The sequence below is a fragment of the Oncorhynchus keta genome, chromosome 29 (genome assembly GCF_023373465.1).
Source record: "Oncorhynchus keta strain PuntledgeMale-10-30-2019 chromosome 29, Oket_V2, whole genome shotgun sequence".
In the NCBI taxonomy this organism is placed as follows: Eukaryota; Metazoa; Chordata; class Actinopteri; order Salmoniformes; family Salmonidae; genus Oncorhynchus; species Oncorhynchus keta.
This window is the reverse complement of record NC_068449.1, coordinates 23284779-23308156: the sequence shown is the minus strand read 5'-3', so window position 1 is coordinate 23308156 and position 23378 is coordinate 23284779. Positions and strand designations below refer to the sequence as shown.

General features: G+C 48.9%; 1 protein-coding gene across 4 annotated transcripts in view; it reads left to right on the top strand.

Annotated features, from left to right (window-relative positions):
* The window catches only part of tmem260 (transmembrane protein 260), a 43511-nt gene extending 21275 nt beyond the window's left edge, over nucleotides 1-22236 (top strand). For all 4 annotated transcript variants that reach the window (XM_052486238.1, XM_052486239.1, XM_052486237.1 and 1 more), the window contains 13 exons: nucleotides 6366-6543; nucleotides 6806-6919; nucleotides 7040-7219; nucleotides 7340-7380; nucleotides 8570-8656; nucleotides 9603-9711; nucleotides 9849-10021; nucleotides 10738-10909; nucleotides 11121-11260; nucleotides 15817-15993; nucleotides 18154-18207; nucleotides 18508-18592; nucleotides 18689-22236. In XM_052486238.1, coding sequence (XP_052342198.1) covers nucleotides 6366-6543; nucleotides 6806-6919; nucleotides 7040-7219; nucleotides 7340-7380; nucleotides 8570-8656; nucleotides 9603-9711; nucleotides 9849-10021; nucleotides 10738-10909; nucleotides 11121-11260; nucleotides 15817-15993; nucleotides 18154-18207; nucleotides 18508-18592; nucleotides 18689-18943 — 1765 coding nt within the window. In that variant the 3' untranslated portion in view covers nucleotides 18944-22236. The remainder of the gene's footprint in view (nucleotides 1-6365; nucleotides 6544-6805; nucleotides 6920-7039; nucleotides 7220-7339; nucleotides 7381-8569; nucleotides 8657-9602; nucleotides 9712-9848; nucleotides 10022-10737; nucleotides 10910-11120; nucleotides 11261-15816; nucleotides 15994-18153; nucleotides 18208-18507; nucleotides 18593-18688) is intronic.
* Nucleotides 22237-23378: the final 1142 nt, after the last annotated feature.

Genomic DNA, 23378 nt, shown 5'->3' with positions numbered 1-23378 from the left:
ACACATTAACTACAGACAGACTGCTGGTGGGCCCTTTGTGTTGCCTCATTCCCTACACATTCACTACAGACAGACTGCTGGTGGGCCCTTTGTGTTGCCTCATTCCCTACACATTAACTACAGACAGACTGCTGGTGGGCCCTTTGTGTTGCCTCATTCACTACACATTCACTACAGACAGGCTGCTGGTGACCCTTTGTGTTGCCTCATTCCCTACACATTCACTACAGACAGACTGCTGGTGGCCCTTTGTGTTGCCTCATTCCCTACACATTCACTACAGACAGGCTGCTGGTGGCCCTTTGTGTTGCCTCATTCCCTACACATTCACTACAGACAGGCTGCTGGTGGCCCTTTGTGTTGCCTCATTCCCTACACATTCACTACAGACAGACTGCTGGTGGCCCTTTGTGTTGCCTGATTCCCTACACATTCACTACAGACAGACTGCTGGTGGGCCCTTTGTGTTGCCTCATTCCCTACACATTAACTACAGACAGACTGCTGGTGGGTCCTTTGTGTTGCCTCATTCACTACAGACAGACTGCTGGTGGGCCCTTTGTGTTGCCTCATTCCCTACACATTAACTACAGACAGACTGCTGGTGGGCCCTTTGTGTTGCCTCATTCCCTACACATTCACTACAGACAGGCTGCTGGTGGCCCTTTGTGTTGCCTCATTCCCTACACATTCACTACAGACAGGCTGCTGGTGGCCCTTTGTGTTGCCTCATTCCCTACACATTCACTACAGACAGACTGCTGGTGGGTCCTTTGTGTTGCCTCATTCACTACAGACAGACTGCTGGTGGGCCCTTTGTGTTGCCTCATTCCCTACACATTAACTACAGACAGACTGCTGGTGGGCCCTTTGTGTTGCCTCATTCCCTACACATTCACTACAGACAGGCTGCTGGTGGCCCTTTGTGTTGCCTCATTCCCTACACATTCACTACAGACAGGCTGCTGGTGGCCCTTTGTGTTGCCTCATTCCCTACACATTCACTACAGGCAGGCTGCTGGTGGCCCTTTGTGTTGCCTCATTCCCTACACATTCACTACAGACAGACTGCTGGTGGCCCTTTGTGTTGCCTCATTCCCTACACATTCACTACAGACAGACTGCTGGTGGGTCCTTTGTGTTGCCTCATTCACTACAGACAGACTGCTGGTGGGCCCTTCGTGTTGCCTCATTCCCTACACATTAACTACAGACAGGCTGCTGGTGGGCCCTTTGTGTTGCCTCATTCCCTACACATTAACTACAGACAGACTGCTGGTGGGCCCTTTGTGTTGCCTCATTCCCTACACATTCACTACAGACAGACTGCTGGTGGGCCCTTTGTGTTGCCTCATTCCCTACACATTAACTACAGACAGACTGCTGGTGGCCCTTTGTGTTGCCTCATTCCCTACACATTCACTACAGACAGACTGCTGGTGGCCCTTTGTGTTGCCTCATTCCCTACTCATTCACTACAGACAGGCTGCTGGTGGCCCTTTGTGTTGCCTCATTCCCTACACATTCACTACAGACAGACTGCTGGTGGCCCTTTGTGTTGCCTCATTCCCTACACATTCACTACAGACAGGCTGCTGGTGGCCCTTTGTGTTGCCTCATTCCCTACACATTCACTACAGACAGACTGCTGGTGGCCCTTTGTGTTGCCTCATTCCCTACTCATTCACTACAGACAGGCTGCTGGTGGGCCCTTTGTGTTGCCTCATTCACTACACATTCACTACAGACAGACTGCTGGTGGCCCTTTGTGTTGCCTCATTCCCTACACATTCACTACAGACAGACTGCTGGTGGCCCTTTGTGTTGCCTCATTCCCTACACATTCACTACAGACAGACTGCTGGTGGGTCCTTTGTGTTGCCTCATTCACTACAGACAGACTGCTGGTGGGCCCTTCGTGTTGCCTCATTCCCTACACATTAACTACAGACAGGCTGCTGGTGGGCCCTTTGTGTTGCCTCATTCCCTACACATTAACTACAGACAGACTGCTGGTGGGCCCTTTGTGTTGCCTCATTCCCTACACATTCACTACAGACAGACTGCTGGTGGGCCCTTTGTGTTGCCTCATTCCCTACACATTCACTACAGACAGACTGCTGGTGGGCCCTTTGTGTTGCCTCATTCCCTACACATTAACTACAGACAGACTGCTGGTGGGTCCTTTGTGTTGCCTCATTCACTACAGACAGACTGCTGGTGGGTCCTTAGTGTTGCCTCATTCACTACAGACAGACTGCTGGTGGGCCCTTCGTGTTGCCTCATTCCCTACACATTAACTACAGACAGACTGCTGGTGGGCCCTTCGTGTTGCCTCATTCCCTACACATTCACTACAGACAGGCTGCTGGTGGCCCTTTGTGTTGCCTCATTCCCTACACATTCACTACAGACAGACTGCTGGTGGCCCTTTGTGTTGCCTCATTCCCTACACATTCACTACAGACAGACTGCTGGTGGGCCCTTTGTGTTGCCTCATTCCCTACACATTAACTACAGACAGACTGCTGGTGGGTCCTTTGTGTTGCCTCATTCACTACAGACAGACTGCTGGTGGGTCCTTAGTGTTGCCTCATTCACTACAGACAGACTGCTGGTGGGCCCTTTGTGTTGCCTCATTCCCTACACATTAACTACAGACAGGCTGCTGGTGGGCCCTTCGTGTTGCCTCATTCCCTACACATTAACTACAGACAGACTGCTGGTGGGCCCTTCGTGTTGCCTCATTCCCTACACATTCACTACAGACAGGCTGCTGGTGGCCCTTTGTGTTGCCTCATTCCCTACACATTCACTACAGACAGACTGCTGGTGGCCCTTTGTGTTGCCTCATTCCCTACACATTCACTACAGACAGACTGCTGGTGGGCCCTTTGTGTTGCCTCATTCCCTACACATTAACTACAGACAGACTGCTGGTGGGTCCTTTGTGTTGCCTCATTCACTACAGACAGACTGCTGGTGGGTCCTTAGTGTTGCCTCATTCACTACAGACAGACTGCTGGTGGGCCCTTTGTGTTGCCTCATTCCCTACACATTAACTACAGACAGACTGCTGGTGGGCCCTTTGTGTTGCCTCATTCCCTACACATTCACTACAGACAGACTGCTGGTGGGCCCTTTGTGTTGCCTCATTCCCTACACATTAACTACAGACAGACTGCTGGTGGCCCTTTGTGTTGCCTCATTCCCTACACATTCACTACAGACAGACTGCTGGTGGCCCTTTGTGTTGCCTCATTCCCTACTCATTCACTACAGACAGGCTGCTGGTGGCCCTTTGTGTTGCCTCATTCCCTACACATTCACTACAGACAGACTGCTGGTGGCCCTTTGTGTTGCCTCATTCCCTACACATTCACTACAGACAGGCTGCTGGTGGCCCTTTGTGTTGCCTCATTCCCTATACATTCACTACAGACAGACTGCTGGTGGCCCTTTGTGTTGCCTCATTCCCTACTCATTCACTACAGACAGGCTGCTGGTGGGCCCTTTGTGTTGCCTCATTCCCTACACATTCACTACAGACAGGCTGCTGGTGGCCCTTTGTGTTGCCTCATTCCCTACACATTCACTACAGACAGACTGCTGGTGGCCCTTTGTGTTGCCTCATTCCCTACTCATTCACTACAGACAGGCTGCTGGTGGGCCCTTTGTGTTGCCTCATTCACTACACATTCACTACATACAGGCTGCTGGTGGGCCCTTTGTGTTGCCTCATTCCCTACACATTCACTACAGACAGGCTGCTGGTGGGCCCTTTGTCTTGCCTCATTCCCTACACATTCACTACAGACAGGCTGCTGGTGGCCCTTTGTGTTGCGTTATTGAGGCCAGCCCAGACAAGCGCACGGCAGGCAGGCGTTTGGTGCTGGATTTCAGTGCAGTGCTGGCAAGCCTCTGGCCCATGTTTAGGAACTGAGGTGGTAAATGAGGCAGGTTTTGCTTTGACTCTTCAAAGTGACAGTGGCAAGCTATGTGTGTCCTACTGTCTGTCCCCGTAGAGGACACTGGGAACTATATCTGTGTTGGTTTGAGGACATGGATTGTGGACATGGATTGTTTGTGTTTATCTTGAATGTATTTTTTCTTCTTCTGCATACTGACCTACAGTTTATACTCTATTTAGGATATTTCTCATTTAGAGAGTGAATTGTTGTACGATTTTGGTCGATGTATTTTACTTCAGTAAGAGCTTGATGATTATTGTTCAAATTTCCAGGATTCTTTCCTCTTAAATGGTTTGTAGGTTTCTTTAGCAGGGCAATGATCTCCCAATATCTTCATGAAATACATAGCATTTCTGTACAGCATTTCTGTTTAGAATTCCTTTGTCATCCTGTAAATTACCCCAGTGATGAGACTGAGACATTCTGGCACACTAGATCAGTTCGGGGTAAAATACACTCGCTTGACAACATTATTCTCTTGCCATGTCTCAACCAGACAGCTATTGTCAGTGAGCCACAACATTACAACACAGCAGCATCCTGCAAAACACTGAGCTTTGATAACAGGAAACATGGCCACAATGGAGTCAGAGTCCCTTCCTCTTCATCTCTCTACCACGGGAGCAGCCAGCCCCAGACTTAGCCCAGAGAATGAGCCAATGAGAGGCTAAAAGACTGACTGGGAACCCAGGTGGTCCTCTGCAGACAGACAGGTCATTTTAAACCTGAGAGTACACACATCACTGGGTTGTTACACACTGACAGGCCCTAGGAGAGAGATGTGTCAGTCTCTCAGAAGGAATAAAGGGCAAGGGGACAGGAGTGTGATTGTGTGTATGCGGGAGTGTGCTTGTCAGGCAGGTCTGTAGAAGCCAAAGCCATCCTGGTGTAATGTCCCCATTACTTCCAGGGACCCCCACTACTGCGCAGCACCTTGCTCTACCTCAAAACCAGCCCCCCTGCTAAGCGTGTGGGCTGGGGTTAATTGCCACGCAGGGGGGTAGAATTGAGGGTGCGGGGAGTCCCTGCCCCTCAACAAATGTCCCCATCTGCCCCCACCCCTTCCTCCTACCCTTCAAGTTACAACTAATTCCTGGATCGGTGCAGTGAGAAAGACGCTGCTATCTCTTACTAAGACTGAACCCACACCCAGACACCCCTTCAACACCCTCCACTACAGCCCTGCATCACATAGAACACAGAGCGAAAAGACTGGAGGATAGGAGAGGTATTTTTTACTCTCCTCTCCGTCTCTTTTTTCTTGATTTACCGCGCTTTCCTCAGAAAGCTCCATTGTTCCCCTAGCCTAAGTCTCATCAGGCCTTTTGTGGCTGACTATCACAGCGGCAGGCAGCGAGCTGGAAATGTATAAATGGTATCATGCCTTGTGATTAATGGCGGTGCTTATGAGTCAGGTCTGATAACGGGCCTGCTCTCTACTCAATTTCAGATACCGTTAATGGAATCTGTCTTCTGCGATTGTAATGTGAGAGCGCCTAATTTGCTATGGAGCTTGAAGCTGTCACCGGCAAGGGATTGTGGGGTCATAAGGGACCTGGCAGCCGTTTGGCCTGCAGCTTGTATCTGCTGTGCTGAATAGAGCAGCTCTCTGCCTGTCAGTTAGCTGATAGGCTGATGAGGACTCTAAGCCACTCCACACAATGGCGGAAAGGGCCATACTGCCTGACTTCCTTAATTGTGGAGCCCGCTCATATTTCAGAGCCAGCGTGCCGGGGACTAGGCTGCTTTTTTTCTTCCTCTTTCTCCCCCTCAACTTTTTCCTCGTACTCTCACCCCCCCCACTCACTCATCTCTTTACTCTTTTCCTTTTCTGCCCCTTCTTCTCCTCCTCATCATTTGTTGTCCCTCTTCCTCTCCCTCTGTCTCTCTTCCTAGTAAGTGGTGGGTCTTAGTATATGACGGATTATCCCAACTTTGCTTCAGTTACCACTAAAGAGATGGAGGCAGGAGAGGAAGCAGGGGGAAACTTTTGTGCACACGTTATAGAAGTAAAGGACCATATCTCCCATAATGGTTCTTATGTCGGGTTGCTCTGGTGCTGCTGGAGAGGAAGGTTGAAGGATAGGTATGGGAATGGCCTAGATTTTAGATAGTACCTATTGCTATGCAAATCTAAGATTTATTGCAATGACAAGTACTCCATAATTAACAAAAATGTTCCAATGATTTTTTGAGCAATCATATCCGTCAATCCTAAATATGATTTTCAGATCTAGCTTTGGGATAATTACTCATGCCCACATTGCCCGGAGCTGCTCATACCTATGATTAGACAGTTACTCTACAATTAAAAACAGAAAAAAATTATATGATTTCTTGAGCAGTTAAATTTGTGTGTTAACCCCCGTGCCTCACCCTCTCCTTCTACTCTAGACTGGCAGGCCCAGGGCCGGGTGCGGTGCTGGCTGGTGGGGTGTTTGCTGTGTCCAGGCTCAGCTGGCAGTGGTCGGTGGTGGCTGAGGTCTTCTCCCTCAACAACCTCTTTGTTGGGCTCCTCTTCTCCCTGACTACCAGCTTCCACTGTGCTGACAGTGCCCCCCAGAGGAGGAAGGTAACCCAGCCCTCGGCACACACTCCTTCCACAGCTTCCACCCTCACACGGGACAGAACATGCATATCAGCCACATCTCCCAGACCAGATAGACTATTCCATGGTGATATCACAACAGTCTGCCCCAGGAAACTATACTGTACAACCTATAGAAATATGAATTTACAGATTTCATGTTTCGTCATTTGATTTGTATATTTCTTTCAATGACAGAAATGCTATATATAATATGAGGAATTAAGTCTCCTCTTGTTGTTGTCAGGTTTCCCATTGGGGGGCGCTGTGCTGTGGCCTGGGTCTGTGTAACCAGCACACTCTGGTGTTGTACGTGGTGGTCATCATTCCCTGGGTCCTGCTCCAACTCTACTCTCACAGAGTAAGTTTAACGACAGGCTCTTCTCCATCTGAGTGGCCATAGAGACGTAACACAACCAGGTAGAAGAACTGGCCCATCTGTAAGGATGCCGAATATATGTTTATTGTGTGATTGTGTCAGGAGCTGTCTGTCTGTGGGCTGATGTCTCTGGGACTGTGTTTCCTGGGGGGTCTACTGCCCTACGTCTACCTGCCTATCTCCTCCTACCTGAACACAGCTCGCTGGAGCTGGGGAGACCAGACTTCCCCCTCAGGCTTCTTTACTCACCTACTGAGGACTGAATACGGCACCTTCAGCCTGGTACATACTTCTATACATTTACCTGTACCAACATACATTATCTTTGAGCTTGACCACAAACTCTAATGTGGGACGTGTAGTGGTGATTGATGTGGTTGTTTCTTTAATATGTGACCCTAGGCCAAGACAGAAGGTACCGGGAACCTCACCATGATGCTAAAGTGAGTATGCCCATCTTTATTAGAATATTCATTCACTTTATTTTACAGATGGAAGTCATTGCTATAGCATGAATTGTTCTGGTGTCTTGCTTTTAAATGTTGTGCATTTGAAGGTCATTCATTGGATAATGTGATCTGTAGAAGTGACAGAGTGGGTTTTCTCATGGTTTTGGCTCGAGACAGACAGGTTTAAACATCACACAAAAACCCATCAGTTCTGTTCTGAAGGAGGCAGCCCATCCATCGCCAGCACTGGAGCCCGTCTCTCTCCTCTCTCTCTCTTTTGTTCTTCCCTCTCTCCCATCAAAGCAGAACTGAACCTGCTTAGAGGGCCAAATCCCTGTGTTCTGTTTCTCCAGCAGTTTGAAATGATCACTCTGCTCTGGTGTTTAAGCGTGACAAGCTGTGATGACAGACACTGCAATATAGTGGAGAGATTTGTTTTCCTCCAACAACCCCCTCCATCTCCCCCCTCCGTCATCCAACTTCTGTAATTGTCTATGGCTGACGACGGGTGGGGAGTATGCGTCTTAAGACCCCCCACCACCAGCCCCCCCCGTCTGGCCCCCGCCCCCTTCCATCACCCCTGCTGGTTGATGGACAAGCACACCTTCAAGACAAGGGAGAGAGGCAAGCATGACAAGCATGTCACATCGGGGATGTAAACTCCGCTAGACAAGCTGACACAGTCTCACACACATACACACACACACACACACACACACACACACACACACACACACACACACACACACACACACACTCTCTCTCTCTCTCCCCTGATAGAGACTCAATAAGCCATCAAATAGAGATGGGTATTAAAGAAGATGCTCTGGGAAAGTGTCTCTGTGACTGACAGGCACTCTGACAGGGGTTGAGTGGAGGACACATTCATTGGTGTCTATCGCTCGAATGGGAATGGAAGGGTGGGGACTGGGGGTGCATACAGTCAACAGAGTTAGTCTGTTTGATTGGGGGGAGGCACAGTTACTGGTGTATTCCAATCTGATGAGGAGGAAATGAGAGGACATTCAGTAATTGCTGTCCTTCAGTTTGATGATGGAGGTTAGAGGGATGCGGTCATCAGAGGTTTTGTGTGTGTGTGTGTGTGTGTGTGTGTGTGTGTGTGTGTGTGTGTGTGTGTGTGTGTGTGTGTGTGTGTGTGTGTGTGTGTGTGTGTGTGTGTCAGGGCTCAGCTGGACCACTGTATGGCTGACCTGTCCCTCCCTGTGCTGTTCCTGGCTGGACTGGGCATGTTCCTCATCTCCTGGGACAGGTAAGGAAACGCCTGGCAGACGAACCTTGCTTCAGGGCAATTATTAGCATTTGGGATGTGAATTTCAATCCCTTCCCACCACCTACCTACCACCCTATCCATTCCCTGCCTCACCCTACCCACCCCCTGCCTCACACCTACCCACCCTCTTCCACCCACTACCCACCCTCTTCCACCACCTCCTACCCACTCTCTGCCTCACCCTACCCACCCCCTGCCTCACAGCTACCCACCCTCTTCCACCCACTACCCACCCTCTGCCTCATCCTACCCACCCCCTGCCTCACCACTACCCACCCACTACCCACCCCCTACCCACCCTCTTCCACCCCCTACCACCCCTACCCACCCTCTTCCACCTCTCTTGGGGGGCACTTTGATACACTTGGCTTTACACACAGACACACAAGCATGTATGTACGTGAACGCCTGCACACACACGCAAACATACGTGGGTCATTCCATTGATATTCCATGGAAGGTCAAGTTTCCTGAAATACAGCACAATAAATATGCTATTTTTTCCAATTCTCATTTCCATTCACATAATTGTGTTTTGATTACCACTAGGGGATAGTGCTTTTTCGTTCGTTTATAAAACCATTTACAACCATCCTCTGTGCTGTAATGGTGATGTGAGGCAGAGTGGTTGGCCCGTCACACAGTGACTCACACGCTGTCATCCAGACCTAGCATTAGGAAAGCAATCATGCTGTGGGCTACAGAACGTGTTAGCTGTAATAGTGAGTCTGTCTACAGGCGGTGTGATGTTATCTCTCCTGTACCTTGATGAATTTGGGAGTGAATTGCACCGGATCTATTTTCATGTATTTGTTGGGAGGGTGAAAATAAATGTGATATTGAGAAAGTAATATATATGGTATTTCTGTGTATATGTCTGTGTAAGGCCAGTTCTCTCATGGCGATGTCTGTCCTTCCTCTCCAGGAGACGCCTTGTTGTTCCCTGGCTACTGACGGCCATGCTGCTACTCTACTCCCTGTTCTTTGCCTGGAGAGCCAACCTGGACATCAGCAGACCCCTACTGCTGGGAGTGGTGAGTGATGGGCCATGGGGCTTAGTTAGGGCAGGCAGGGAAAACGGGCAGGGATGCTACTGGATGGGCCTGAGTTGGGATGCCACAGTCTCCTCTGACCCAGGTAAAAGGCTGTGTTGTGTGTTTGGTCTCTGCAGGTGGAGCGGTTCTGGCTTCAGAGCGATGCTGTGGTGTGTGTGCTGGCTGGGCTGGGCCTGAGTTGGACACACACAGGCCTGGAGAGGAGGCTAGGCCATGGGGGTCTGTGGAGGGCCGGAGGCTGGCTCTTCACCGTAGGTGTCCTGGCACACATGGTGCACTCCAACCATCGGTAAGCATCATAACCTGTCAACTGACTTAGGCTTGATGGCACATCCTGTGTGTGGGGCTATAACACTGTAGTATCTTCACCACCAACTGTTTTCAATGTTTGCCGCACAAACTAGAAAATACATGTTGTCTTATAGGTAGGGGGTCGCATACAACGTGTTGAGTATTTTACTCCCAAAACTCCCTCCACACTAGTCTCACCTGAGCTAACCCAGTAGTTCTCTCTGTACTTCAAACTGGAGCCTGCACTCCACATGGCAGGTATTTTATTCTCCCGTCTCTCCTCACCCCATGGTGGGGGCTAAAGAGAGGCACGGTTAGCACATAGATTTCACTGTGAATGCTGAGTGTGAGATGTTAGCCATGAGAGGCAGCAGATTACACCAGCATGGCGCTGCGCTCTGCCTGGCAGGCTGAGGCCGCTATCACACAGCTGCTTTGATCAGGAGGAGAGCCTGGCCTACACTGTCAGACCCATTGCACCTGTCTACCCACGATTAGATAGGCAGAGCTGGGGCTGTGACAACTTACCATGGAGCAACTTGAAAGCATGCATACAGTACATGAATGCACACACACAATCCTCAGAAGTGAAGACCTACAAACACAACCTCGCTGCTGTGTACACAAACGTACACTTGTTAAGTGTCAGTGTGGTTAGAGAAAATATGTTAGCTCCCGTTGACTTGTAAAGGTTTGTGTTTGCATCCCTCCCAGGGAGTGTGATCAGAGCATTAACAGTGTTGTGGAGCGGTTCGGCAGGGAGCTTCTGGCCTCTGTTCCTCCAGACTCTATCATCCTGACCCGGGGAGACCTCCCAGGGAACTCCCTGCGCTACCTCCACTACTGCCAGGGGGTCCGGCCTGACGTACACCTCGTTGACCAGGAGGTTAGTACTGAGCCTTATATTGGGTTTATTTAGGCCCAGGACACCATGCCTAGCTTTTTTATATATTATAATTAGAGCTATATTATAATAGAATTGGAAATGAATCTGAACCTGATACTGAAGACAGCCCATACAAGTTGGACAATAGAGTTGCGATGATGATGATCTCAGTAAGGCTCCTCCTATTCATTACTACTCTCTCCCCCTCCAGATGATGACGTACAGCTGGTATGTGGCCAAGCTGGGCCAGCATCACCCTGGGGTTCATTTCCCTGGGCTCTGGTGGGACCCGGTCCACACTGAGGAGAAGGACACCTTCAGTCTGGAGCAGTTCCTCTCTCACAACACACGGTGAGTGAGTGAGTGAGTGAGTGAGTGAGTGAGTGAGTGAGTGAGTGAGTGAGTGAGTGAGTGAGTGAGTGAGTGAGTGAGTGAGTGAGTGAGTTGAGAGAACTGGTGCGGTTGAATGGGAGCACTGAGTGGTTGATACAATGATCAGTCCATTGAGGAAATAAGACTTATAACTGTTGCCTCAAGAGTAACAATGGTTCAGCCATATGTGGGAAAGACTGCAGAGAAATACTGAATACATAATGAGTAGATATGATTTACTGTGTGACTACTGTATCCATCTGACTATAGTAGTCTGGGGAAACATAGATCAAATGGGTTGGACAGTCATTTTAAGAGTCCTTAAAATGCCAAGCCCACCAGGGGGCAGTGTTTGCTTGGCCAACATGAACGTCTCTAAGGGGGGCAACACTGACCAGTGGGATCAACCCTGTAGGGCACAGCACTGGAGAGGAGAGTGGAGCAGAGCAGTAGGAATGGGAGAGAGCTGAATGGTGTGTGTGCACATGCTCGTCTGTGTATTTGTTGGGTAAGACTGGAGGCATACAGTACCAGTCAAGAGTTTGGACACCTACTCATTCAAGGGTTTTTGTTTATTTTTTTACTATTTTCTCCTTTGTATAATAATAGTGAAGACATCAAAACTATGAAATAACACATATGGAATCATGTACTAACCAAAAAAGTGTTAAACAAATCAAAATATATTTTCAAAGTAGCCACCCTTTGCCTTGATGACAGCTTTGCACACTCTCTCAACCAGCTTGGCATTCTCTCAACCAGATTCACCTCAAGACTTTTCCAACAGTCTTGAAGGAGTTCCCACATATGCTGAGCACTTGTTAGCGTCTTTTCCTTCACTCTGCGGTCCAACTCATCCCGAAACATCTCAATTGGGTTGAGGTCAGGTAATCGTGGAGGCCAGGTCATCTGATGCAGCACTCCACCACTCTCCTTCTTGGTCAAATAGCCCTTACACAGCCTGGAGGTGTGTTGGGTCATTGTCTTGTTGAAAAACAAATGATAGTCCCACTAAGCACAAACCAGATAGAATGGCGTATCGGTGCAGAATGCTGTGGTAGCCATGCTGGTTAAGTGTGCCTTGAATTCTAAGTGAATCACCAACAGTGTCACCAGCAAAGCACCATCACACCTCCTCCTCCATGCTTCACGGTGGGAAACACACATGCGGAGATCATCCGTTCACCTACTCTGCGTCTCACAAAGACACGGCGGTTGGAACCTAAAGTCTCATATTTGGACTCATCAGACCAAAGGACAGATTTCCACTGGTCTAATATCCATTGCTTGTGTTTCTTGGCCCAAGCAAGGCTCTTCTTATTGGTGTCATTTAGTAGTGGTTTCTTTGCAGCAATTCGACCATGAAGGTCTGATTCACACAGTCTCCTATGAACAGGTAATGTTTATGTGTCTGTTACTTGAACTCTGTGAAGCATTTATTTGGGCTGCAATTTCTGAGGCTGGTAACTCTAATGAACTTATCCTCTGCAGCAGAGGTAACTCTGGGTCTTCCTTTCCTGTGGCGGTCCTCATGAGAGCCAGTTTCATCATAGCGCTTGATGGTTTTTGCGACTGCACTTGAGTAAACTTTCAAAGTTCTTGAAATGTTCCAGATTGACTAACATTCATGTCTTAAAGTAATGGTGGACTGTCATTTCTCTTTGCTTATTTGAGCTGTTCTTGCCATAATATGGACTTGGTCTTTTACCAAATAGGGGCTCTCTTCTGTATACCACCCCTACCTTGTCACAACACAAATGATTGGCCCAAAAGCATTAAGAAGGAAAGAATTTTCACAAATTAACTTTTAACAAGGCACACCTGTTCATTGAAATGCATTCCAGGTGACTACCTCATGAAGCTGACTAAGAGAATGCCAAGAGTGTGCAAAGCTGTCATCAAGGCAAAGGGTGGCTACTTTGAAGAATTAGTAGATTTGGCTATTTCAGCCACACCCGTTGCTGACAAGTGTATAGAATCAAGCACACAGACATGCAAACTCCATAGACAAACATTGGCAATAGAATGGCCTTACTGAAGAGCACAATAAAAATAAAGAAAAACCCTTGAATGAGTAGGTGTGTCCAAACGTTTGACTGGTACTGTATGTGCTTCCCATGTATGCCTATTCAGTTCTATTAGCAGCCACCTGGGTTGAGAGTGGGTAGTGTTTGAGGGGAGAGTGGGTAGTGTTTGAGGGGAGAGTGGGTAGTGTTTGAGGGGAGAGTGGGTAGTGTTTGTGGGGAGAGTGGGTAGTGTTTGTGGGGAGAGTGGGTAGTGTTTGTGGGGAGAGTGGGTAGTGTTTGTGGGGAGAGTGGGTAGTGTTTGTGGGGAGAGTGAGTAGTGTTTGTGGGGAGAGTGGGTAGTGTTTGAGGGGAGAGTGGGTAGTGTTTGAGGGGAGAGTGGGTAGTGTTTGAGGGGAGAGTGGGTAGTGTTTGAGGGGAGAGTGGGTAGTGTTTGTGGGGAGAGTGGGTAGTGTTTGTGGGGAGAGTGGGTAGTGTTTGTGGGGAGAGTGGGTAGTGTTTGTGGGGAGAGTGGGTAGTGTTTGTGGGGAGAGTGGGTAGTGTTTGTGGGGAGAGTGGGTAGTGTTTGAGGGGAGGGTGGGTAGTGTTTGTGGGGAGAGTGGGTAGTGTTTGTGGGGAGAGTGGGTAGTGTTTGGGGAGAGTGGGTAGTGTTTGAGGGGAGGGTGGGTAGTGTTTGAGGGGAGAGTGAGTAGTGTTTGAGGGGAGAGTGGGTAGTGTTTGTGGGGAGAGTGGGTAGTGTTTGTGGGGAGAGTGGGTAGTGTTTGTGTTTCGAGAGTGGGTAGTGTTTGAGGGGAGGGTGGGTAGTGTTTGTGGGGAGAGTGGGTAGTGTTTGTGGGGAGAGTGGGTAGTGTTTGTGGGGAGAGTGGGTAGTGTTTGAGGGGAGGGTGGGTAGTGTTTGAGGGGAGAGTGAGTAGTGTTTGAGGGGAGAGTGGGTAGTGTTTGTGGGGAGAGTGGGTAGTGTTTGTGGGGAGAGTGGGTAGTGTTTGTGTTTCGAGAGTGGGTAGTGTTTGAGGGGAGGGTGGGTAGTGTTTGTGGGGAGAGTGGGTAGTGTTTGTGGGGAGAGTGGGTAGTGTTTGTGGGGAGAGTGGGTAGTGTTTGTGGGGAGAGTGGGTAGTGTTTGTGGGGAGAGTGGGTAGTGTTTGTGGGGAGAGTGGGTAGTGTTTGTGGGGAGAGTGAGTAGTGTTTGAGGGGAGAGTGAGTAGTGTTTGAGGGGAGAGTGAGTAGTGTTTGAGGGGAGGGTGAGTAGTGTTTGAGGGGAGAGTGGGGAGAGTGAGTAGTGTTTGAGGGGAGAGTGAGTAGTGTTTGAGGGGAGGGTGGGTAGTGTTTGAGGGGAGGGTGGGTAGTGTTTGTGGGGAGGGTGGGTAGTGTTTGTGGGGAGAGTGGGTAGTGTTTGTGGGGAGAGTGGGTAGTGTTTGTGGGGAGAGTGGGTAGTGTTTGTGGGGAGAGTGGGTAGTGTTTGTGGGTAGTGTTTGTGGGGAGAGTGAGTAGTGTTTGAGGGGAGAGTGGGGAGAGTGAGTAGTGTTTGTGGGGAGAGTGAGTAGTGTTTGAGGGGAGAGTGGGGAGAGTGAGTAGTGTTTGAGGGGAGAGTTAGTAGTGTTTGAGGGGAGAGTGAGTAGTGTTTGAGGGGAGAGTGAGTAGTGTTTGAGGGGAGAGTGAGTAGTGTTTGAGGGGAGAGTGAGTAGTGTTTGAGGGAGAGTGAGTAGTGTTTGAGGGGAGAGTGAGTAGTGTTTGAGGGGAGAGTGAGTAGTGTTTGAGGGGAGAGTGAGTAGTGTTTGAGGGGAGAGTGAGTAGTGTTTGAGGGGAGAGTGAGTAGTGTTTGAGGGGAGAGTGAGTAGTGTTTGAGGGGAGAGTGAGTAGTGTTTGAGGGGAGAGTGAGTAGTGTTTGAGGGGAGAGTGGGTAGTGTTTGAGGGGAGAGTGGGTAGTGTTTGTGGGGAGAGTGGGTAGTGTTTGTGGGGAGAGTGGGTAGTGTTTGTGGGGAGAGTGGGTAGTGTTTGTGGGGAGAGTGGGTAGTGTTTGTGGGGAGAGTGGGTAGTGTTTGTGGGGAGAGTGGGTAGTGTTTGTGGGGAGAGTGGGTAGTGTTTGTGGGGAGAGTGGGTAGTGTTTGTGGGGAGAGTGGGTAGTGTTTGTGGGGAGAGTGGGTAGTGTTTGTGGAGAGTGAGTAGTGTTTGAGGGGAGAGTGGGGAGAGTGAGTAGTGTTTGAGGGGAGAGTGAGTAGTGTTTGAGGGGAGAGTGGGGAGAGTGAGTAGTGTTTGAGGGGAGAGTGAGTAGTGTTTGAGGGGAGAGTGGGGAGAGTGAGTAGTGTTTGAGGGGAGAGTGAGTAGTGTTTGAGGGGAGAGTGAGTAGTGTTTGAGGGGAGAGTGAGTAGTGTTTGAGGGGAGAGTGATTAGTGTTTCAGGGGAGAGTGAGAAGTATTTGAGGGGAGATGGATAGCTAGGGTTAGGTCCCTTCAGGGGTTTCCAGCCTTGCCCACTTCAGAAGCACGGTACCTGCCTGATTGTGTGTGTCTGCAGGGGGGCCGTGCTGGCCTGCATCGGGCTGCCTAACGGGGACCCCAGCTGGGAGAGGAGCTTCTCTCGCTGGCCCCTAGGCGTGTGTGACCACCTGGTGCCTGCCCAGGAGCACTTCCACCCAGAAGAGTGGGCCCGTCACACCCGCTACATCTATAACTGGACCGAGCCACACAACAGGTACGCTGTACATTACACACAAAACCCAGAGGGCCCACTGGAGGGGTGGGGGGAGCCTACACTCCATGGGGAGTCTATGGGATTCTGCTAGTCGCCTTGGAAATGGTCATACTGTAGACCAGATATCAAACTCATTCCACAGAGGGCTGAGTCTGTGAGTTTTCATCCTCCCTTGGACTTGATTGATGAATTAAGGTCACTGATTAATAAGGAACTCCTCTCACCTGGTTATCTAGGTCTTAATTGAAAGGCAAAACCAGCAGACGCTAGGCCCTCCATGGAATTAGTTTGATACCCCTGCTGGAGGCCTATGCCATATCATTTCTGTACACTTACTGTATGTTTGTTACTACCATGACAAACATGCTAGTTAGGAATCCATTGAGGAATCTTATGTCCATAGATACTCTTTGGTGTTGACTATTCCTTCTCTATGTGGTCTTTCACAATACTGGCAGAGAACCAACGTTCCTACAGCAAGGTTTCCTCTGTTTTCCGTGCTCTGATCCAGAAGCTCTTTCTGCATTATACCAAAGCAAGACATTAGGCCTTCAGCTATTTGAAATGAGACTGAAGATGAAACATAATGAGTTTCTTATTGCGTTTTGTCAATAAGTGTGTCAAAAGTGGAATTAGTCAAAGCTCCATATTCTGTTGCCGTTGCCAGCAGCCCCTCATTCACTGCGATAATCATGGCTGAATACTGTGACGTTATTTCCCTCGCCCTCACAAGCGTGTCCGTCGATGCCCACCAGCCAAATATTAGCTCAGAACCCTGTTAAAATATTATTTTGAAGAAGAAGAGGTCAAGTGTTTATACACAACCAAATGGAAAAGGGGATGTGGGTTATTCCATGTCTAATGTGTTGGTGGTGTTGCTCTGCCGTCTGATGTTTTGACTGTACTGTCTATATTCACATTAGGTTTGTGAAAACCTAAACCTGCATACTTGGTTGAACAATATACACTGAACATAAATATAAATGCAACATCTAAAGTGTTGGTCCCATGTTTTATGAGCTGAAATAGAAGATCCCAGAAATTTTGCATACGCACCAAAAGCTTATTTCTCTCAGATTTTGTGCACAAATCTGTTTACATCCCTGTGAGTGAGCATTTATCCTTTGCCAAGATAATTCTTCCACCTGACAGGTGTGACATATCAAGAAGCTGATTAAATAGCATGATCATCACACAGGTGCACCTTGTGCTGTGGACAATAAAAGGCCGCTCTAAAATGTGCAGTTTTGTCACACAACACAATGCCACAGATGTCTCAAGTTTTTTGAGGAAGCGTGCAATTGGCATGCTGACTGCAGGAATATCCACCAGAGCTGTTTCCAGAGAATTGAATGTTAATTTCTCTACCATAAGCCGCCTCCAACGTTGTTTTAAAGAATTTGTCATTGCGTCCAACCGGCCTCATAACCGCAGACCACGTTTATGGCGTCGTGTGGGCAAGCGGTTTGCTGATATCAACGTTGTGAACAGAGTGCCCCATGGTGGCGGTGGGTTTATGGTATGGGCAGGCATAAGCTACGGACAACGAACAGAATTGCATTTTATCGATGGCAATTTGAATGCACAGAGATACCATGACAAGATCCTGAGGCCCATTGTTGTGCCATTCATCTGCTGCCATCACCAAGTGTTTCAGCATGATAGGCTAATGCACGGCCCCATGTCGCAAGGATCTGTTTACAATTCCTGGAAGCTGAAAATGTGGCCTGCACACTCACCAGGCATGTCACCCATTGAGCATGTTTGGGATGCTCTGGATTGTCGTGTACGGCAGCGTGTTCCAGTTCCCGCCATTATCCATCAACTTTGCACAGCCATTGAAGAGGAGTGGGACAACATTACCAGGCAACTACCCTTTTTTTAAGGTAGCTGTGACCAACAGGTGCATATCTGTATTCCCAGTCATGTGAAATCCATAGATTAGGGCCTAAATAATTTATTTGAATTAACCGATTTTAATTATATGAACTGTAACTCAGTAAAATCTTTGAAATTATTGCATGTTGCCTTTATATTTTTGTGCAGTATATATTAAAACCTATAATGATGCAGAATGAATATGATAGTGTGGAAGGAATGATGCATAAGAAAAGCCCCAGAGGTGTTGAGATTAAGAGCTGTTTTTGTGTCCGGTTCCAGTTTCCACCCAGGGTCCTGGGAGAGGGTGGCTAATGAGGAGATGTGGCAGGCCAGGTACAGTAAAGAGTTAACACTGAAGACACTGACTCCTTCTTCTCTGTTACGGTCACTGTATATGTATAGTTTACAGATAGAGCCTCTATGACAGATCACCCTTGTCTGCTAGCTTAAACATCTACATAACCCAGTCTGGTGTGGTAGAGCACCAGCTATTCTACATGAAATGCTGTTGTGTAGCTAGCATCTACATAAATCACTCTATTCTGCTAGTGCATCTCTGCAGATAGATCTCTACGGTTCATCCATCCATCCAGCACTTAGCTCTGAGCCTGTGATGTATCCTCTTTGTTTCAGGATGAAGACGGCTTTCTTTCTGTTTGACCTGGCTGAGAGGATCCAGGGAGAGGGGAAAGCTCGCCTGTTTGAGCTCTCCTACACTGTGAGTCAGTCCTCCCATAGTAAACATATAGGAGTATGAGCATAAACCAATAGATTATAGTTATTGTGTACAAGTTGTGTTCTTTGTGATTGACAGCTGTATAAGGAGATCGTGGAGAGCCATACAGACTACCCTCCCAACTGGGATAAAAACCTGGCCCTGGCCAGCGAGAGGCTCCTGCGTTCAGGGAAGCACGGCCACAGCCCTGACAGCCTGCTGACCTGCAGCATCCAGCACTTCAGCCTGTACCTGGACAAGGAGCCCACGGACTCCCAGGCCCCCGCCATCCACACCGCCGTCTCCCACCTGCTGCAGGAGAGGACCAGGCTCCGGCAGAAACACACCCCGTGAGGGAGGGGAGTGTCAGATAGAGCAGGCATACAGGAAGTACTGCAGGACACCATGGAGACTGAGGAGGAGAGGTCCTCTCAATGAGTGTGGCAGCCAGGGGATGTTGAATAACCTACAGGCTGCGTCTGGTGCTCTAACTTCTCTGGTGGTTGGGATGAAGGGTTTTCTCAGGGGTTGAACACGCCCAGTACAGTGGAGAGTAGACAGTCATCATGGACAAATATATGTATGATGCCCTGGAAAATTCTGTGATGAAGTAGGGCAGGAAAAACATCCCTTGTCAAAGAATTGGCTACAACATGGGACCTAATATGGAGGTAGTGCTGGTGATGGGGTTCTCTGTGATGAGGTGGGGGTTGTCCAGACAAACAGGAACCAGGCTGCACCTCACACTGCAGAAATGTTTTCCACTGGCGACATTACATGACTTTTGCAGCCTGGATTGAACCCAATCAAGCTGTTCAAGTCTCCCACACATACACACTTTTATTTACTATTTCCCTGTCTCATTTTTCTGTCTCTCTCTCTCTGCATCTCTTTCTCTCAAACAGCTTTTAACGTTATGATTATGTGGCCGTGGCCACCTGCTGATTTAGTTATCTTTTTCTCCCATTAGGTGGCAGGGCTGAGATTGAGGGAAACCCAATTTGGGTGCAGAAATGGGGGATTAGAGCAGGCTCTTAATCCGTGACAGATTTGTGCATTGCCACGCTGTCCTGGGCTCTGGTCTCTTAGCGTGACCCTGGCTCCCAGTCGCCATCCCTGCCCACCGACTATCCATCCATCTGAGTTGGTCCTTTAAAAACGAATGGATTCAATTAGCTTTTTTTTCTCCCTTTGACGACAGAGCTATAATCCCTCATAGATTTAAATTAAATATGAAATGTTACAATGCCAGGGACCCTTTTAGAGGTGTGTGTGTGTGTGTGTGTGTGTGTGTGTGTGTGTGTGTGTGTGTGTGTGTGTGTGTGTGTGTGTGTGTGTGTGTGTGTGTGTGTGTGTGTGTGTGTGTGTGTGTGTGTGTGTGTGTGTGTGTGTGTGTGTGTGCGCGCGCACGCCCCCCAGTGATACGCAGAGAGGAAAAACACACACACACCGAGCAGTGGAGCGCTTTCATTTCCAGAGAGACATTCCGTCACGCAGACATCGAGTCACAACCACAGTCACGCAGACACTCAGAGACGTTGCATCCAGACATGCAAAGGTCCCCAGCAGCACGACCCACACTCCTGGATAGATGGACTCAGTCACTTGAGGCTGGTCTGAGAGACATGGTGTTTCAGTACACTTAATTACATCTTTGACTGCTTTCCCTTTCATTCCTTCTCATTCCTTCTCCCCTCTGTTCTCGCATAGACTTTCTACCTAATTTACCGTAAACATTCTCAGTCTGTGAACATGCCATTTCACTCTTTTGGGGCTGGTTTGATATTTGATGTTTGATATTTGGGCACCACTGATTTCTATGAGACCTGGTACACAGCCACTCCTGTGTCCTGTTCTGTCATCTGCTCTCATTGTACTTTTAATGGCATGGAGAGAGAGGGCAGAGCACTAGAAGTGCTGCTCCGGGTCCTCTCAGAAAACAACCTGCCCTCTGCTCTGTCCACGGGGCTGGCTGATGAGAACGGGCCTAGGACAGATGGTACATCTCTCTCTCTCAGAACAAAAATATTTTTCTGTTCTCCAAAGATTAAAATACTCTAAGAAAGATTTTTTCCACTTTAAACATTCTCAGAGCTTTACTTTACTGTTTCTACTGTGTTAGTAATTTTTTTCTATGAGACATTTTATTTCTGGTGTAAGTATATTTACTGATTTATACAAATATATACAAATCAGTATTAAAAGGAGATGCAAAAAAATTACCAAAGACCTATTTGAAGCTGTTTAAATCTGCCATTATATTTCTTGTGTTTTTATCCCTCTTTGCCACCTTTCTGTGTCGTTAACCTTTTCTCATCTCACATCCTCGGTTCTGCTTTATTCCCTCTGTCCTTGTTTGTCTCCCTCCCTCTCTAACACCACTCTATCCTCGTTTCTGTCTCCCTCCCTCTCTAACACCCCTCTGTCCTCGTTTCTGTCTCCCTCCCTCTCTAACACCCCTCTATCCTCGTTTCTGTCTCCCTCCCTCTCTAACACCACTCTATCCTCGTTTCTGTCTCCCTCCCTCTCTAACACCACTCTATCCTCGTTTCTGTCTCCCTCCCTCTCTAACACCCCTCTATCCTCGTTTCTGTCTCCCTCCCTCTCTAACACCACTCTATCCTCGTTTCTGTCTCCCTCCCTCTCTAACACCACTCTATCCTCGTTTCTGTCTCCCTCCCTCTCTAACACCCCTCTATCCTCGTTTCTGTCTCCCTCCCTCTCTAACACCACTCTATCCTCGTTTCTGTCTCCCTCCCTCTCTAACACCCCTCTATCCTCGTTTCTGTCTCCCTCCCTCTCAACACCCCTCTATCCTCGTTTCTGTCTCCCTCCCTCTCTAACACCCCTCTATCCTCGTTTCTGTCTCCCTCCCTCTCTAACACCCCTCTATCCTCGTTTCTGTCTCCCTCCCTCTCGAAACACCCCTCTATCCTCGTTTCTGTCTCCCTCCCTCTCTAACACCCCTCAGTCCTTGTTTGTCTCCCTCCCTCTCTAACACCCCTCTGTCCTTGTTTGTCTCCCTCCCTCTCTAACACCCCTCTATCCTCGTTTCTGTCTCCCTCCCTCTCTAACACCCCTCTATCCTCGTTTCTGTCTCCCTCCCTCTCTAACACCCCTCTGTCCTCGTTTCTGTCTCCCTCCCTCTCTAACACCCCTCTGTCCTCGTTTCTGTCTCCCTCCCTCTCTAACACCCCTCTGTCCTCGTTTCGGTCTCCCTCCCTCTCTAACACCCCTCTGTCCTCGTTTCTGTCTCCCTCCCTCTCTAACACCCCTCTGTCCTCGTTTCGGTCTCCCTCCCTCTCTAACACCCCTCTGTCCTTGTTTCTGTCTCCCTCCCTCTCTAACACCCCTCTGTCCTCGTTTCTGTCTCCCTCCCTCTCTAACACCCCTCTGTCCTTGTTTCGGTCTCCCTCCCTCTCTAACACCCTTCTCTCCTCGTTTCTGTCTCCCTCCCTCTCTAACACCCCTCTGTCCCCCTCTCTCTGAGATTCAGTTGCCCACCCCAAATCAGCAAGCTGCCGAAGGATTGTAGGAACCCATGGAATCGCCATGACCACGGATGCAGGCAGGGAGCCACGGCAATGCTGGAATGTGGGGCGTCTGAGGAGATAAGAGCTGTGAGCCCAGCCAGGGAGAGGGAGTGGGGAGGGATGGAGGGAGAGGGGGGAAAGAGACAGGGAGGGTGAAAGAGAGAAGCAATCCTGTGAATGGGAGACCGAGACGACAGAGAAATAGGGGAGGGGGGAGAACGAGAGAGAGAGAGAGAGGGGGGACATAGGGGGCACACTGGAGAAGGGAAGCCAGCCTTATTCCTCTTTGCATTTCATTTACATCCCTGGCCGTATCGACCAATCGGATTGGGAGCAAAGCCCAGGGCTTAGGAGGGGAATAAAAAGACAAAATGCCTTTGCTGCTCTCATCCCTCCCTGATAATACCCCTTCTGTTTTTCTTTTCTCTTTTTCTCCGTCTATAAGTAGATACTGTCCGAAATGCCAGCGGAAAAGCGACACCTCCGCTTTCTGTGTATCTCAGATAGACCGAATGGGAGCAGGGTCTGAAAAAGCAGCTTTAGTGGCTGGGTCTATCTCCTCTGCTCTCTGGCTGGATGGAGAAGGTTGGAGGGGGGTGTTTGGTAACAGAATGGGGGGTTGGAGAGACATAATGTACTGAGCTGGCCACAGATTTTGCCGCATATTACACTGAAAAACTTCCCTGCAGATCAGTTTTCTAAACAGGGAAACCTGTTTCATGGGTGTTTACTCTGCGCGACCCATTTCTGTGTTCCTGGCCAATGGCCGTGACTGAACTTACTGTGCTAAAACATATTTTTAGCACAGGATTGTTCTTGTTATTCATCCATACTTGCAGGTTTATCTAATGCTGTGGCTCTTGTCAGTTGGTTTTGCACAGTAGGTCTTATAGACGACAGTATGGAGTGGAGTGTCCCCATAGTCATGACTAAGACTCCAAGGTGCCTTAGCATCATGCAGACTAGCTGGGATATTCAAGTTGTTTCCACCTGTTTTTATACTGTAAGCGCAACACAACAAGCCAAGCGTATGGGTCAAGCCTGTTCCTTTGTGTTATGCTATAGGTTCTTTTCCTCTGTGGGAATGACTGTTGTTATGTGTGAATTGTCTTACAGATTACGTTTGCCATTGCCTTCATGAGTGTGTGTCTCAGTGTGTGACGGGTGTTGTTTGAATCCCTGCAGGCACCGTGCGTCTGTGGGTTTACAGAGTGTCTGTTTGTACAGGTGCGAGCAGCTCTCTCCATTGTCTTTGT